The sequence below is a fragment of the Xyrauchen texanus genome, chromosome 23, assembly GCF_025860055.1.
Source record: "Xyrauchen texanus isolate HMW12.3.18 chromosome 23, RBS_HiC_50CHRs, whole genome shotgun sequence".
NCBI classification, from domain to species: Eukaryota; Metazoa; Chordata; class Actinopteri; order Cypriniformes; family Catostomidae; genus Xyrauchen; species Xyrauchen texanus.
This window is the reverse complement of record NC_068298.1, coordinates 11,308,762-11,323,967: the sequence shown is the minus strand read 5'-3', so window position 1 is coordinate 11,323,967 and position 15,206 is coordinate 11,308,762. Positions and strand designations below refer to the sequence as shown.

At 38.1% G+C, this 15,206-nt stretch overlaps 1 protein-coding gene across 5 annotated transcripts; it reads left to right on the top strand.

The window, feature by feature from the left end:
* The first annotated feature begins 2,318 nt into the window (after positions 1-2,318).
* Positions 2,319-14,586, top strand: cpeb4a (cytoplasmic polyadenylation element binding protein 4a). 5 transcript variants are annotated; one of them, XM_052089335.1, is made up of 10 exons: positions 2,319-2,412; positions 4,993-6,177; positions 7,258-7,348; positions 8,510-8,533; positions 8,796-8,972; positions 9,083-9,172; positions 9,391-9,509; positions 9,772-9,886; positions 10,402-10,583; positions 11,722-14,586. In XM_052089335.1, the coding sequence occupies exons 2-10, from the start codon at positions 5,056-5,058 to the stop codon at positions 11,947-11,949; spliced, it is 2,148 nt and encodes a 715-aa protein (XP_051945295.1). In that variant the 5' UTR covers positions 2,319-2,412; positions 4,993-5,055; the 3' UTR covers positions 11,950-14,586. The 5 variants fall into 5 exon arrangements, with proteins under 5 accessions (XP_051945295.1, XP_051945294.1, XP_051945291.1 ...); XM_052089334.1 differs by lacking the exon at positions 2,319-2,412 and adding an exon at positions 3,853-3,911; XM_052089331.1 differs by lacking the exon at positions 2,319-2,412 and adding an exon at positions 3,881-3,985.
* Positions 14,587-15,206: the final 620 nt, after the last annotated feature.

Genomic DNA, 15,206 nt, shown 5'->3' with positions numbered 1-15,206 from the left:
TTTTTAGTATGAAAGCTTTGTTTCTTTGTGCATGACTTGTAAAGTGGATACAGTTTGAGAACAAAACTGTCATTGTACTGTGTGTGTGTGTGTGTGTGTGTGTGTGTGTGTGTGTGTGTGTGTGTGTGTGTGTGTGTGTGTGTGTGTGTGTGTGATCTCATACTCTTGCATTGTGACTCTCATCTTTGCTGCCAGGCCAAAGCAGAAGTTCTCACATGGCCAAAGCCCTTAGTCACATGGCCTGGGCATGTGCCACATAGCACTAGCAGTCAATGCACACCAACACTAAACCTTCTAGCCTTTAACATGGATAAAGGACAGTTTAAAAAAAAACTAGGAGAGAAAGAAAGACACCTGAAGCCAAGAACTTGAAGATTTTAATTGAAACTGAGAGCCTGAAAAAGAACTGCAAGGGAATCGATGTGAGAAACCAAAGAAGGTCAGAGAGAGAGAGCGTGAGAGAGAGAGAGCGAGAGAGAGAGAGAGAGAGAGAGAGAGAGCCCTGTCACACTGGCTGCTGAATTGCATGGTCATCCTCCCAGCTGTCCCTGTGCATTCACTGACATCAGCTTAGCCACACATCGAGCCCCAATCAGTGGCCGAGAGAGAGATAAGGAGGAGCCGGAGATGCCACAGAGAGAGAGAGAGAGAGAGAGAGCTCTGTCACACTGGCTGCTGAATTATGTGTAGCTCAATCGCTCTTCTAACACAGCTCAAGGTTCACCCATCAGTCATGTATAAGGCAGGGCCTAAAATGTGGCAATGGTCTGCTGAGGGTCAAATGGAATCTTTGGCAGAAATGGGTAGAAGAGCTTCTGAAGGCTGGACGCTTTCTGCTTTATACAGTATGCTTTTGTCAGACTATCCTAAAGATTTTTCTTAATTTCCTTTGATGGGACCAATCAAACCCTGTCTCAGGGTTGGAATAATAGCATAAGATGGCAAAATTGTAAGAAATCGTAACCCCTAACCTAAACCTAGCTGTAAATTGTAACTCTTTACCCAAACCCTTAAACCTGAACATGATTTTAATAACGGAAAATCATGGGCCAGGGTAGCTCAACAAGTAAAGACGCTGACTACGACACCTGGAGTCGAAAGTTTGAATCCAGGTACGCTGAGTCACTCCAGTCAGGCTTCCTGAGCAACCAATTGGCCTGGTTGCTAGTGTGGGTAGAGTCACATTGGGTTAACCTCCTCATGGTCGCTATAATGTGGTTCTCATTCTTGGTGGGGCACATAGTGAGTTGTGCGTGGATGCCGCGGAGAATAACGTGAAGCCTCCACACACACTAGGTCTCCGCAGTAACGTGCTCAACAAGCCACATGATAAGATGCATGGATTGACATCTCAGATGTGGAGGCAACTGAGATTCGTCCTCCGCCACCCGGATTGAGGCGAGTCACTAAGCCATCATGAGGACTTAAAGCGCATTTGGAATTGGGCATTCCAAATTGGGAATAAAAGGGGAGAAAAATCCCCCCAAAATTAAAAAAATTCTAACAGAAGGAAACAACAGAAGGAAAACATCAGGGTTTGGAACGAATCTAGGGAAGCATATTACTGGTCATTGACAATATATCACTCATTTGTATTGCATGAATACATTTGGAATGTGTTAACAAACATGTAACCAAGTGTTGGATAGGAGGCGAGCTTTTATTTAATTTATTTGAAATTTGGTTTGGTTTGTCTCTATGGGAGTAAAAGCTTTACCTTTCCATATGAGCCAAGTCGTACGATAAGTTACGATTTTGCCATCTCATAAAAATAATTAGTTGTCGTTAGACTATGTTGGACCAACCATAGACCATTTTCAATTTTCTTTGGCTTCATTTACATTCTCTGAAATGAGATTAACATTATTTTTGTTTTAAATTGTTAATGAAATTGTCCTTCACTTCTTTACCCTTGAGGGCTACTGCATACAGCATGCTATTCTCTGCAGCCATTACTTCAAACCAACAGCATTGTCAGTCATACTGTTGCCATCGAGAGATCAGATATGAATTGCTTTATTTCAGAAGCATCCAGCAAGCATTGAAACAATATTACAATACCATTTGAACATTATGTGACATCTTAAGCTTGCAAATCTTCTACAAAAATTAAATAAAGGTTACTATGAACGGCACTCCAAATAGCATAAAACTTATTACAGAGCTATCACCTAGGCTGAAGACTTGCAACCAAACACAACATGGATGTATCAGGCAGAAAGATATTGTAAACTACAAATGAAGATTGCTGTCTTTCTTATCCTCAGAGCAACCCCCTCGCTGTACTCGTCTTTCTTCTAGATGACCTTGCGCTTCGGATCTTGTGACAGACCCACTGACAGACTGATTAAAGCAAAGACCACAAATGGTTATGGTACAGGCTCTGCCTGGTTTCTCGGAAACAGCAAGCGAGTAAGTGATGTCAGTGATGGATAGATTTTAAACACGGGCTGATTCATATGTGGCTGTTCATGGCAGCTCTGATATGCATATTTAGTATTTTAATACATGTCATGAAAGCCAGAAGCCTTGCATGCAAGAAGAATCATTATACTGAATATAATGTGAAACTTGTTGTGACCTTTGTGCCTTTTAATGGAAAAAATATTCATTTATATGTTCCAAGCAAATCCAAATCTTGTATTTTCTTGTATTTTATTAGAGAAAGCAAACTATCCTATTCTGAAACTGTTCTATTATTTCTTCTTTTAAAGAACAAAAAGAAAAAGGTTAAATCTTCAATTTCATCTAAGACCTTATATAGACTCACATATACATTTTAGAAATAATTTCCCTATGCATCAACCACTGTACAGTTCTTCGTGTTTCGTGATTTGCTGATCCAACAAGCTAGCTAATGCTGCACAGACCTGGTTATTTTGGACCTCACTTACTACAGTATATTAAAATATTGTTTGAATCAGTACCCATTTCAGTTGATAGAATCACATCAATTCTTCTAGAAAGTGAATTCACATTGATTTCTGAACTTCACATTAAATATAAGTCGCTGCATAACAATGCAAACTGTATAAACACTGAACCTGCCAAATGCAAAAAACATATATTACTTGGATTAATCCAATGTATGTCGCCTACATCTTAATCCAGTGCTGCAGAGAAATGGATTGATTTTGATCTGGTCCAGGCATTAATAATCAAAATCTAAAGATCAATTACAGTCTGAAAATAGTAGCAGCTTACTTTAATGGGATTGCAGGCTGCAGTGAGCACTAGAACTGGTCTACTGAAGGCATCACTGAGCCTCTAAACCCATCATTAAAAAGATATAGACTGCTGTGAGCAGACCAAATGAATGTGAATAAAAGACAAGGCAGGAATCTGTGTTCCATCATCAGATATTTCTCTTTGAAACTTAAGAGGAAATGTCAAAGGAAGTTGTGAAGCATGTATTTTACAGATCATGACGCATTTCTCTCTCAACATATTTTGTTTCAGACTTACCAAATGTGACCATCAGTAAACCAAAGGAGCACGTGTCAGTCGAGTATAGGCACTAGGCACTGAGATGTATACGATATCTTAATACTTTATTATTTGTATTATAATATATTTTTATTATTTAGAGGAATTTAACAAATGTGGATAAAAATTGTCCATAGTAAATAACACTAGACGGTACTAGATAGTAAACATTTCAAAAACGGTCATATATTATAAGGAATTTATATTCTAGGCAGGTACAGTTCACCCTTCTCTGTAATGTAACTGGTTGAGAAAAGGGTGTGGTTTGGAATCTCTGGTCCAATCAAATACAAGGTATACTTATCTGGGCGGAGATTCTACTATACAAGGGCGGGGTTAAAGACGGAAGTTTATCTGGATTGGTCGGTTGGTTGCAACACTCGCAAACCATGGTCAACCGCAGCCTATCCTTGCAACTTGGAAACGTAAGAAAACCTGTATCAAGTCTCCGTTTTGGGTTTGATAAATCTGTAGCAACGGCTGCCAAAATGTGTTGAGGGTGAGTTATTGTCCGTCAATGACGCGTAATCGTTCGTAACATCTGTCTTGGTTATTATAGCGCCGAATGTGATAGCCTACACAGTATCAGCAAACAGAAAACGAACATCTGAACAAGCCTATCGTTGGATATGGGGCAAATGTATAGGAAATTCGTAGCATTTGGACTCTGAACCGTAGGATTTAATTGGCACGTCAATGTGTATTGGAGAAGTTATTAGATATAAGGGGCCGTTCACAACAAACACGTCCTTGTGCTTAGACGTAGCGCCACGAACGCAGATGTCTCGAGACGCGTTTTTAACAGTTGACTGTGTTTTTAACTGCACACGCGTCTAAAGACGCGGCGCAGCGTTCAAAGACGTCCTTCTAGCGCATGTTTAAATAGGAATACAACTGGAAACAGCCGGAACAGACGCAACACCGTGTTCGGCGTGAACTGCCCCTAAGACTTGCATGCTGATTTGGACCGATAGGGCCACTACCCCTATCGCACATAGTCTGAAACGTCATCAACATTTTCCTGTATTTAAATAGTCGAGAGAGGAGGTCATTGCTGAAATAAAAAAGAACGCCGGTAGGTCAATTACATTTTCTTTGTGAACATTTGTGATGAGTCCAAGCGCTTTTGAAAATGTGTGAAAATATCAGATGGCGTGCTGGATTATTAGATAAGGTGGCCTGTGTCATGATGACATGCCGTTTTGTCTTAAAATGCCATCCGTTTTTGCTTCCCAGAAACATTGCCGATGATGTATCGTACAAATACGGTGAACTCCCTTTGGTTATCATGGCGTTTCTCGTTGCAGCGTTTTTCCTCATGATTTCATTAGAGATCAAGAGAGCATAAAATTCACAATATAGATCATCCTTGTGTGACTCAGTGATGGACATAGATTTAAGTGTAAAATTAATATATGAATGAATGGAATAATAGAAAATACATTTTTGGATGGATTTAGATGTTTTATTATTTTAAGATCTAAGTATTTTTCCTCTCTCTCGAAGGTCTATTAAGAGAAACTGAGGGAATTACAGACAAGTGAAGATTTTCTAGATTAGGCTACATAAATGGGGGATTACGGCTTTGGAGTCCTGGTTAAAAACAATGCTGCAAACAAATCAGTTTTCCCAGTAAGAATTCATCCACACTTGCAGCATACGGTCCACCACCAGACCGCTCCTCCAAGCCCCCCAGCCTTCATCAGCAACAACAACAACACTATCAGTGGTGGAAGTGTAGGGTCCACTTGGCTCTTCTCTGCTGTGGCGACCCACTCTAACATGCAAGATGATATTTTAGAGTCTGTGACGTCCAAAGCTCAGCAGCAAGGAAGCCAAGAAGAACAAGACAAGCAGACACTCTCTCCACCAGGTCACCAAGAAACACCAGGAATCATATCAGAGTTGGACAACACCATGCCAGAGGAGATTCAGCTGGAGAAAGGGACCATGGAGAATGGTAATGGAAAGGAGGGTCTGCTTCTTGAATCTCCAGTGCTATCAGGGTTTGATTATCAGGAGTCATCAAGCATTGGTACTTTAGCCCAGTCCAGTAGCACTTCCTCATCATCCCTTACTGGCTTCAGCAGCTGGTCCACTGCTATCCCACCCAACCCCTCCACCTTGATCGAAGAGGTTGGCTTTTTCAATCAGGCTGCTACTACTAACAATGCTCCTCCACCACTGCTATTTCAAAGTTTCTCTCACCACACCAGTACAGGATTTGGGGGTAGTTTCTCCCACCAGATAGGGCCTCTATCTCAGCACCATCCATCTCCTCATCCTCACTTCCAGCACCCTCATAATCCGCACCGGAGGTCCTCGGCCAGCCCCCACCCACCCCACTTCTCCCACCGCAGTGCTGCTTTCAATCAGCTTCCCCATTTGGGGAATAACCTAAGCAAGCCTCCCTCCCCTTGGGGAAGCTATCAGAGCCCCTCCTCCACCCCTTCTTCAACTTCTTGGAGCCCAAGTGGAGGGTATGGAGGTTGGGGAGGCTCTCAGGGCCGGGAGTATCGTAGGGGGTTGAATGGAGGGGGCAATTCTCTCAACTCAAACTCGCCTTTAAATAAGTCTTTCCCAAATAACCAGACCCCCACACAGAAGTATCCCCGCAACAACTCCAGTTTCAACACTAAACCCTGGATGGAGGATACCATTAACCGCAATGATGGGATCTTTCCATTTCAGGTAACAATAACTAAATACCTGTGTTGAATATTTGCTGTCTCTGACTTGATTGAAGAACATATTGTTCAGAGATAATGCTTTGTTTCAAAAATGTGCATTTGGGGTGACGATGAGATGAAAACAAATCTGCTGCATGAGTAGTTGGGGGGGGCGGGGTTTCTCCCTTTGCTCCCTTTGGCCCAACTTAATCTGATATTGACAAAGTGCTCACGTGGCCTGTTTGTTAGATAAATGTGTTAGATCAAAGCTCAGATGAGTAATGCGGTGCTATCGCTCCACTTCTGCAAGCTGTTAATATCACAGATATAAAAAGGCATGGACATAGTGAGTCAAAATCAGGGGATGGCACACAGTACAGGCAACAGGAGGGAAACTGGAAAGTCTGATATTCAGTTAATCAACAGTGATTCCAGATTCAATTAAAAATGTTTTATATTGCACAAGCTTACCCACAATTATCTGTGGGTAATTTTGATGATTTACCTGTTAGCAGTGAGTCAGAACTGTATTATATGCTGAATGTGTTCTTGTTTGATAGTGGTAACCGTGAAACTGATGGTTGTTTCACATGGGTAGTTTGTCCTCCCCTGTTTGGTTTGTAGCTTGATACCAAAAACAGTCCTTGTATTGTGTATGGAAAGCTATTTTTTTTATGTATTTGTTTCTCTCTGTAAGCACAAGCCTGTTGTGCTGAAACAGACAAGGGAAATAGAGCATTTTATCAAAATAAAATATTTGGTTCAATTCAGGATATGAAGGCATCCTAAATCAGGAGACTACAGACTCTTTAGTGTTCATTTTTGAATTGAGAAGCATGGTTCATTTGGCAAGCAAACATTTTGTTACAATAAAGAATTATATCTTAATCCTTCAGAAGCCTTGATTTGTTCTTTCCAATTATATTTGTGGACATAACAAGTGCACAACTGTCTGTGTCTCTGTACAGAAAATTAATTGGGGATGGCAAATCTTATTTGCCTTTTTACTTGTTCCTGTGTGTTACCATTTCAAAATTCCATTTATTACTTCTTAGACAAAATGACAGGGTCTAATCATGGGACTTGCATGTACTTTTTGCAGGAGCGCAGTCGATCCTTTGATGGCTTCAGCATGCACTCTCTTGAGAACTCCCTGATTGACATCATGAGAGCTGAGCAGGATTCCTTTAAAGGTACATTTACTTATTGCCATCTTTACAGATCCCACCCCACAATAAAGTCTCAAATGAAACCAACAAATTAGATAATTAGTCATTTAGAATGTGTAAGAATTGGGAAAGCACACTCAATTCAAGTGTCAAGTTTATCTACCTGTTTGTCTCTAAATGCATTTTATTTAAGAATCTTTCCCATAATAAACCTAAACTTTGTTTGCTTGGCTTTGATGCTTATATATGCTGCACTATGAATAATGCATATTACGTTTTGTTGCATGCTCTTTTGAATTCCTTTGATATTTTGAGCTCTGTTGAATTTATTTATTATTAAACCCTGGTCTCGCTGACCAGAAATTTGTAATCTCATTTCAAACAGATAAGTTTCAGTGTGCTATATTGGGTTGCTTATACAGTGCAATATGCAATATAGAGTTTTTGTATTACATCTGCTGTTCTGGTTTGGTTGGCGATGCAGTATTTTTTTCACCAGTATAGGAAAAGATATTGTCCAGACTTTTCTTTGTTCAGTTAAGTATACATTTTAGGCATGATTGATTACATTTTTACATTTTCGCTGGAACAAATGTGACCCTTTTAACAACTAATATATCCTTCATACTTGCCTTTTCCTGCATTCAGGTAAAATCTGCTTTAGCTTTGTGCTTTATTGATGCCATGGGACAAGTGTTTTAAGAAGCATGACTACTGAAGTTTGAAAGAAATGCTCTTTTAATATATCACCTAATATCCTTTCAGGATTTGAAGACTAATCTAGGCCAAACACTGTAGAGATTGAAATGTGGTTCTACACCAACATGGTTATGTTTTTACATTGTTATTTTAAGCATGATACTTTTTTTTTTCTTATCAAGACGCACAACAAAATAATGCAAGATTTAATAAATAGGCTAGTAGAGCGCAGACATGGTTAACCTTCAATAATCTTTCACTGTTTGCTTGTGAAGATATTGTATATTTGGGTGTAGTTTGCCTTGTGCTTTCTGATACTTGTGTACTTGGACCTGTCTGCTAACTATGTGATTTTGTGCATGGCTGCATTTAATACAAACATTATTCCATTATACCAACAGTGTTTTATACTGTTTGAAAAGCATCTTTGAACATTTTAAAACTGTCATCATTGCTCAAGTATATTCTTTCTTATTTCACTTGCAGCAAGGAATTACGGGAGGCGACGAGGTAAAGCTCTTGAAAGTGTTTGTGGCGTTTCTTACAAGTTACAAGCCTTTTTTGGAATTGTCTTGTTTGCCAGGCAAGGTTTTTGTTTAGAAATGTTGCTTTCATTGTATTCAAATGAAGGATGCTAATTGCTGCTTTACCCGATGAAAGCAGCTTGTCTTACATACCGCTAGTCTCAAGGCTTAATTTTAGTAGAAGTTATAGTGTATTAAATGACTTCAGCATCATTTATTAAATGACCTTTGCTGCTGTTGTGTGACAGGTCACTCATCCTTGTTTCCCATGGAGGATGAGCGGAATTTTGGAGAAGATGAGAGGTCTGATCAGAGCCTGAGTGGTCTGGGCTCACCACATAGTTTCCCTCACCAGAATGGTGAACGCATTGAGCGCTATTCTCGCAAGGTCTTTGTTGGTGGTCTTCCTCCGGATATAGATGAAGGTACGAAGTGATCAATTAAGAATTTTTGCTCTTCTCATCCATATTTTCATTCAGAATTTTTTTTATATGCAGCAATAATAACAAACATTGTATCATGTATACAAATTCAGATGAGATCACTGCAAGTTTCCGACGTTTTGGACATTTGTTTGTGGACTGGCCACACAAAGCAGAAAGTAAATCTTACTTCCCACCGAAAGGTAAGTCTCGGAGCCATTTGCAAGGACTCGATGATGATTATCAATCATGCATATGTTAGCTTCTCTGATTTCAGATGCTGCTAACACATTTGATAAAGCTGAGCTTATTTGCAACTTGTACATCATCTGTTGGTCTGAATGAAGGCTATAGGTCAAGGTTAATGAAAGTGCTAGTTGCTTTTTGCATACATGCCCTCAACAAACCTGTTCTGTTCCAGGGTATGCGTTTCTTCTGTTCCAAGATGAGAGCTCTGTCCAGGCACTGATTGACGCCTGTATGGAAGAGGATGGGAAGTTTTATCTTTGTGTCTCTAGTCCTACAATCAAAGACAAGCCGGTAAGATATTTAAAGACTGTTGTACCTGTCTGCTGTACCTGAATAATTTATTTTTAACCTCCTATGCAAGTCATATAAGAGCAGTAGAGCACATGAAATGCAGGTGCTGTTAAATATAGTCCCAAAAGTTCTTAGCTGCTGCAACACTGCTTCACCTGCTCACTTGGATGAGTTGAATTTTGTAGAAAAGAAATATGCTATATACTGCAAATATCACATGACAAACCATTAATTATGTTCTTAATCACTGTTCTGTCTCTAGGTCCAGATACGACCCTGGAATCTGAATAACAGTGACTTTGTGATGGATGACTCTCAGCCCCTTGACCCCAGGAAGACCATCTTTGTTGGGGGAGTTCCACGGCCTCTACGAGCTGGTTGGTTTGGCTTTCACATATTATGATGAAATGTCAAATTTTTTATTTTTTTAAGCAGTAAGTAAAGTTTGGTTTTATAGATTATTTGCTGTGAGTAGCAGCAATCGTCTAATAAATTGTCTCTTTGGCTGTTTTCACACTTGATCCGGTGGGTGTGTGGGTGGGTGTGTGGGTGTGTGTGCGTGCACGATGACTTTCATAGGCCTGGAATTTTATTTATTTTATTTTATTTTTTAATTCCCTGATATTTCCAGGTTTTCCATGACCATGGGAACCCTGTGTTTACCACTAGCTAGGTAACAAAAGCTTCACTGTATTAGTCTCTGATGTCAAATGGACTAGTGTGAAAGCACCCTTAGACTTGGATGCTACAGAAATACAGGCATATTGCATTATCCTTTTGTTTAAATAGTATGAGCTTTATTAAGAGCAATCAATAAACGATCTCTTGTGCTCTCCTTGATTGTGTGTTTTTTTTGTTTTTTTTTCCTCATGTATTTGTTATTCCATGGCAGTGGAGCTGGCAATGATAATGGACAGACTCTACGGTGGAGTGTGCTATGCTGGCATTGACACTGACCCTGAGCTGAAGTATCCAAAAGGGGCTGGACGGGTGGCCTTTTCCAATCAACAGAGCTACATTGCTGCTATCAGTGCTCGCTTCGTGCAACTGCAACATGGAGAGATCGATAAACGGGTGAGAGTGGGGAATAGAGGCTTTGAGTAATCTGGTTAACTCTAGGTGGTTACAGGTCTGAACTGAATTTCTGAAATAAAAACTTGAATGGCTCAATTTTCTTTGTCTTAACAGTAATAAGACCGAGGTTATGCTTTTTGTATCTCTTCACAAGCTTTGGAAGGCTGACTCCTTAACTCCATCCATTGAAGGCTCAGTTTTGGAGCTTCAAACAAAAATGAATAATCTGGGTTTTATAATTGATGCAAATTTGTCATTTGATCCACATGCCCAAAATACTGTTAAAACATAATTTTATAATCTCCGAAACAATGGAAGGCTCCTCCCTATGTTATCATTCTCTGTGGCTGAAAAGCTGATCAATACTTGAGTTTTCTCTTGCATTGATTGTTGCGATGCTCTCCTTGCCGGAGTCTCAAAATCTACATTAAATAAATTGCAGTATGTGCAAAACTCTGCTGCCAGAATCCTGACTAGGGCAAGTGATCACATCACTCTTCTCGAAATCCTTTCACTGGCTACCTGTCAGGTTTTGTGTTGATTTTAAAATTATTATACTTCCCTACAAGGCTTTACTTGGTTTGGTTCCCCAATATTTGTCTGAGCTTTTTACACTCCAAAGCATGATCTCCGCACTTCTAAATCTGGGTTTTAATTGATCCTCAGACTTGTTTATGCTCTATGGGTGACAGGGCATTCACTTCTTATGCTCCGAAACTATGGAACTCTCTACCCTCAGAACTTGGAGAAGTTCAGTCTTTTAGTGAATTTAAATCATATCTTAAAACATATTTTTTGCAGGAGGCTTTTAATTGATACTATTGTATTCAATTAATGTAATACTATCACTTTATTTACTGTTATCCATTTGTATTTTTATATTTTTCCATTCTATGTAAAGTGCCTTGAGAGACCTCTTTAACGGCGCTATTTAAAGTAAAGTTTATTATTAATGCAGATTACTAAATGGCACATTTAGTAAAGCCAATTTTGGGTTCTTGAGTTCTCAAGTTCTTTGGCACTTCCATGAATCAATATCAGAATCATAGGTACCAATCATTGGCCCTAATTCTTTTGTTGTTCACAGTCAAGGCAAGTCTACCATTAGGGGTGCTAAAATAAGTCTCTACTGTTTCAGGTGGAAGTGAAGCCATATGTACTGGATGACCAGCTTTGTGATGAGTGTCAGGGTACACGTTGTGGGGGAAAGTTTGCTCCTTTCTTCTGTGCTAATGTCACCTGTCTCCAGTACTACTGTGAATACTGCTGGGCAGCCATTCACTCGCGTGCCGGACGGGAGTTCCACAAGCCTCTAGTGAAGGAGGGAGGGGACCGGCCTCGTCACATCTCCTTCCGCTGGAACTGATCCTGGAGGTCAAGGCTGTGCTATTTGTATAAATGCACTTTTCATTTTGCTAAGTCCTTTTTATTTAGAGTTCTTTTTAAGTCTAAATTGTATTTATATTAAGTTTTTAATTTTTTTTGCAGAAGAGAATGCTAAAAGAAAATTACGTTATCCTGATTTTTGTTGAAAAGCTATATTGGTGCGCATGAAGACTTGAATGCATTAGATTTAAAAATATAGATGTTTAGCCTGACTTGACTCTGGATTACTGTTTTATCATTATTCTTGTGGCACCTCATCAACTGTTTGTAATGGATCACATTTTCACTTAGAAGACCATGCACAAAGAGGTAGGAAATTAAAAGGCTCATACATCCATTGAATGACTTTTAATAATTACTATTTCAGTCTAGTCTTAAATGGTTGCATGGCAAAATGAGGAAAAAAAAAAAGCGCCATGACGTTTAGCAGGACATCACAGCCTATTGGTTCTGCTGGATGAGTTACATGGAATGGTTCTAACATGTGAGGCAGTTGTTCTACTTAAGGCATCTGTATCAAATTCTCATACTAGCAACACTCAGACACTTTTAAGATACTGGCTTACATGTTTTAGAGCACTAAAACAAAGTAATAGCTAACTTTGGTGAAATCAAGCATAGCCACCACAAGACCTGAGGCTAAAGAACTAAGAGTAGAAACAGTCATATGGTTTGTGATTTGTGTCTTGCCTTGTTACACAAGTTTTAGTCGGCAAACCAAAGATGAGCTTTAGAGATGTCTATATCATGGAGATTTACAAATATGGTAGAAAGCATACAGGCTTCATTGGTTTGGTAGACAAAGAAAAACATTGAATTCTTGTAGAGGTTTTGGCAGTAACTTTGAGTCATTGGGATTTTGTGCTAAAAGCTAGCTCAATATTGTAGTATTTACTAACAGGAAATGTCCATGTGTTGCATTGATAGTGTTTTAATGCATGGGTTTTGCCATGAATTTATTGGTGTTCTAACTGAGCATTGCAGGAGCTGAGCAGCACATTTCAAAGAATTTAACAAATATTATTTTTTACATGGTCTGCTGATTTTTGTACTGTGTTTTATAGCTGATTTTGTCATGGTGTAAAAAAACACATTATGCACTACTTTTCTAAATATTGTTTTTCATGTCACCTTTTTTTCCACAAATGGTTGTGATAACTTGTTTTGTTTTTCACTTGTTGAATATAGATTTGTATCTTTTGTTACTAAGTGATATGATTATAGGAAGAAAAGTCTAATATAATTTTTTTGGTTGAAGATTTTATGTATTTGCGTGCTGAAAACCCTAATATATATATATATATATATTAGTTTACTTTATTGTTAAAACAAATATCTAATAATTGCAAAACGCAAAGGTTTTTTTTTTTTTTTTTAATGTATCTTAATGGACAAAGTAAATATTGAATCTAGTATGACAAAAAAAAAACCTGAAAATGTTTGGTACATGTAGAAATATATACGTATCCAGTACCTGCTATCACGATACTTCCCTCATTACTGGGTATTGAAAATAAATAATGAAACATTTAAATTAGGGTAGTGTTAGGACGCACCTTTTATCACAATGATGAATGTTCCACGTTGAAATGTCAGTGTTTATTATTATGTATATTTCTGAGAGGCCAACAAGGTTAATTTAGTTTTTAGATTTTTATTAGCTAAATTAAGGATGTTTATGATTTTGATGTTAATAGTAATTTAGTTTCAACCCTTTTTCCCAGATTGTGGTCTATACATTACATTTTCAGTTATGTACCTTACTCATGCACAAGCTGTGCATACTCTTCACTTTAATGTGTGTACTAGTTAGCAAAGGAAAAGAAGCATTCAGGAACACTGATGGAAAGATTTGGGTGATTAATCACATATTGATTCAGGGTTTACATGAATACACTTTCAAAATACTGACAGCGAGATCTGTGCAATACATTTTTACCCTGAGATATTTGCAGTGTACTTCTAATATCATCACATACTGTGTGCAAATCCAAGAATTCTAACCTCACCTCACAATATCGCCTTTAGCTATTAAAACCTTTACCATTCTCTGATTTATATAGTAAACTGTACCACTGAAATTGCAGATGTTTTTACTTTTATGTATTCACATATTTTCCTACTTAATTTCATGCTACTGTGATTACAATGTAAATATTAAGTGAATACTGTTTTAAACATTTACTGATATATTTTTTATTGGAATGTAATACTTGTCATTTTAATTTTTGATCAGTAAATCAGTACACTTCATAGATTTTCTAGTTTTAATAATCACTATTGTGCTTCATGTCTACAGAAGGATAAGAAAAATGTCAGAATATTCTCTATGTAACTGGTTATTTAAATTTAACATAGTTTATATCTGTGTATGGGAAGGTGTATTTATCAATAGATTTTTATAAAAGGAATAATTTCTTTGCTATGTCATTTTATAAGTTTTAATTTGATATATTTTAAATCCATAAATAGTTATGTAAAGAAAAATATTTTATGGTTGGGTTAGTCATACGTGTGCTTTGGTAGTTTTGTCAATTATTTGCAGTTAAATATTTATAACAGAATGCGTAATTTTGAAGTATTTGTAATGTGAAATGTTGAATGAATAAACTTGATGGCAGGAAGTGCAGGTATTTTCTTAAACAAAACGTCAATCAGAAATATCACTGACAAGTTTTTGGGAAATTGTTCCTTTATTCTCTACTGGATTTTGCATGTTTGATTTAACACAACATACATAATAACAGTGTTATGTGTCATCATCTCATGATAGAACACAAAAGGAAATGCAGCAGGCTTCTGTCACACTGACTGAGAATAGGGTCAAATCTATGTTTAGCCTGTCTGATACAACATGCCTAAAAGAGTTGTATGATTAAGCAGGACATCAATGTGAGACCATTATTCTGAGAGATTACTGAAATTGATTGCTGCTACTCCAATCTCCATCGGTGTATTTCCAAAGGGTCTGTCCTGTACCTCTAAACTGTATAGTTTATATTTTCTTTACTTACACTACCCATACTGCAATGCGAATATAATCTATGAATCATCCTAAGTGATGTATCAGTTGTTTAAATCTGAGCAGTAAGTATGTGTTAATGCATGTGAGCACTGATTTAAAGGCCACCGCTTGTGATCTCTGCAGAGGCACACATCACCCTCTGGTGGTACTTTAATGTTCAGAATTAACATAAAATGTAATTGTATTTAGTGTAGTACAAGTCAAGTGTCTAT

Bases quoted from the DNA above. Each gene is read 5' to 3' on its own strand.
- cpeb4a (XM_052089335.1), top strand. From the start codon at position 5,056: ATGGGGGATTACGGCTTTGGAGTCCTGGTTAAAAACAATGCTGCAAAC. The intron at 6,178-7,257 runs GTAACAATAACT...TACTTTTTGCAG, and splicing joins ATGGGATCTTTCCATTTCAG to GAGCGCAGTCGATCCTTTGA. The intron at 9,510-9,771 runs GTAAGATATTTA...TTCTGTCTCTAG, and splicing joins CTACAATCAAAGACAAGCCG to GTCCAGATACGACCCTGGAA.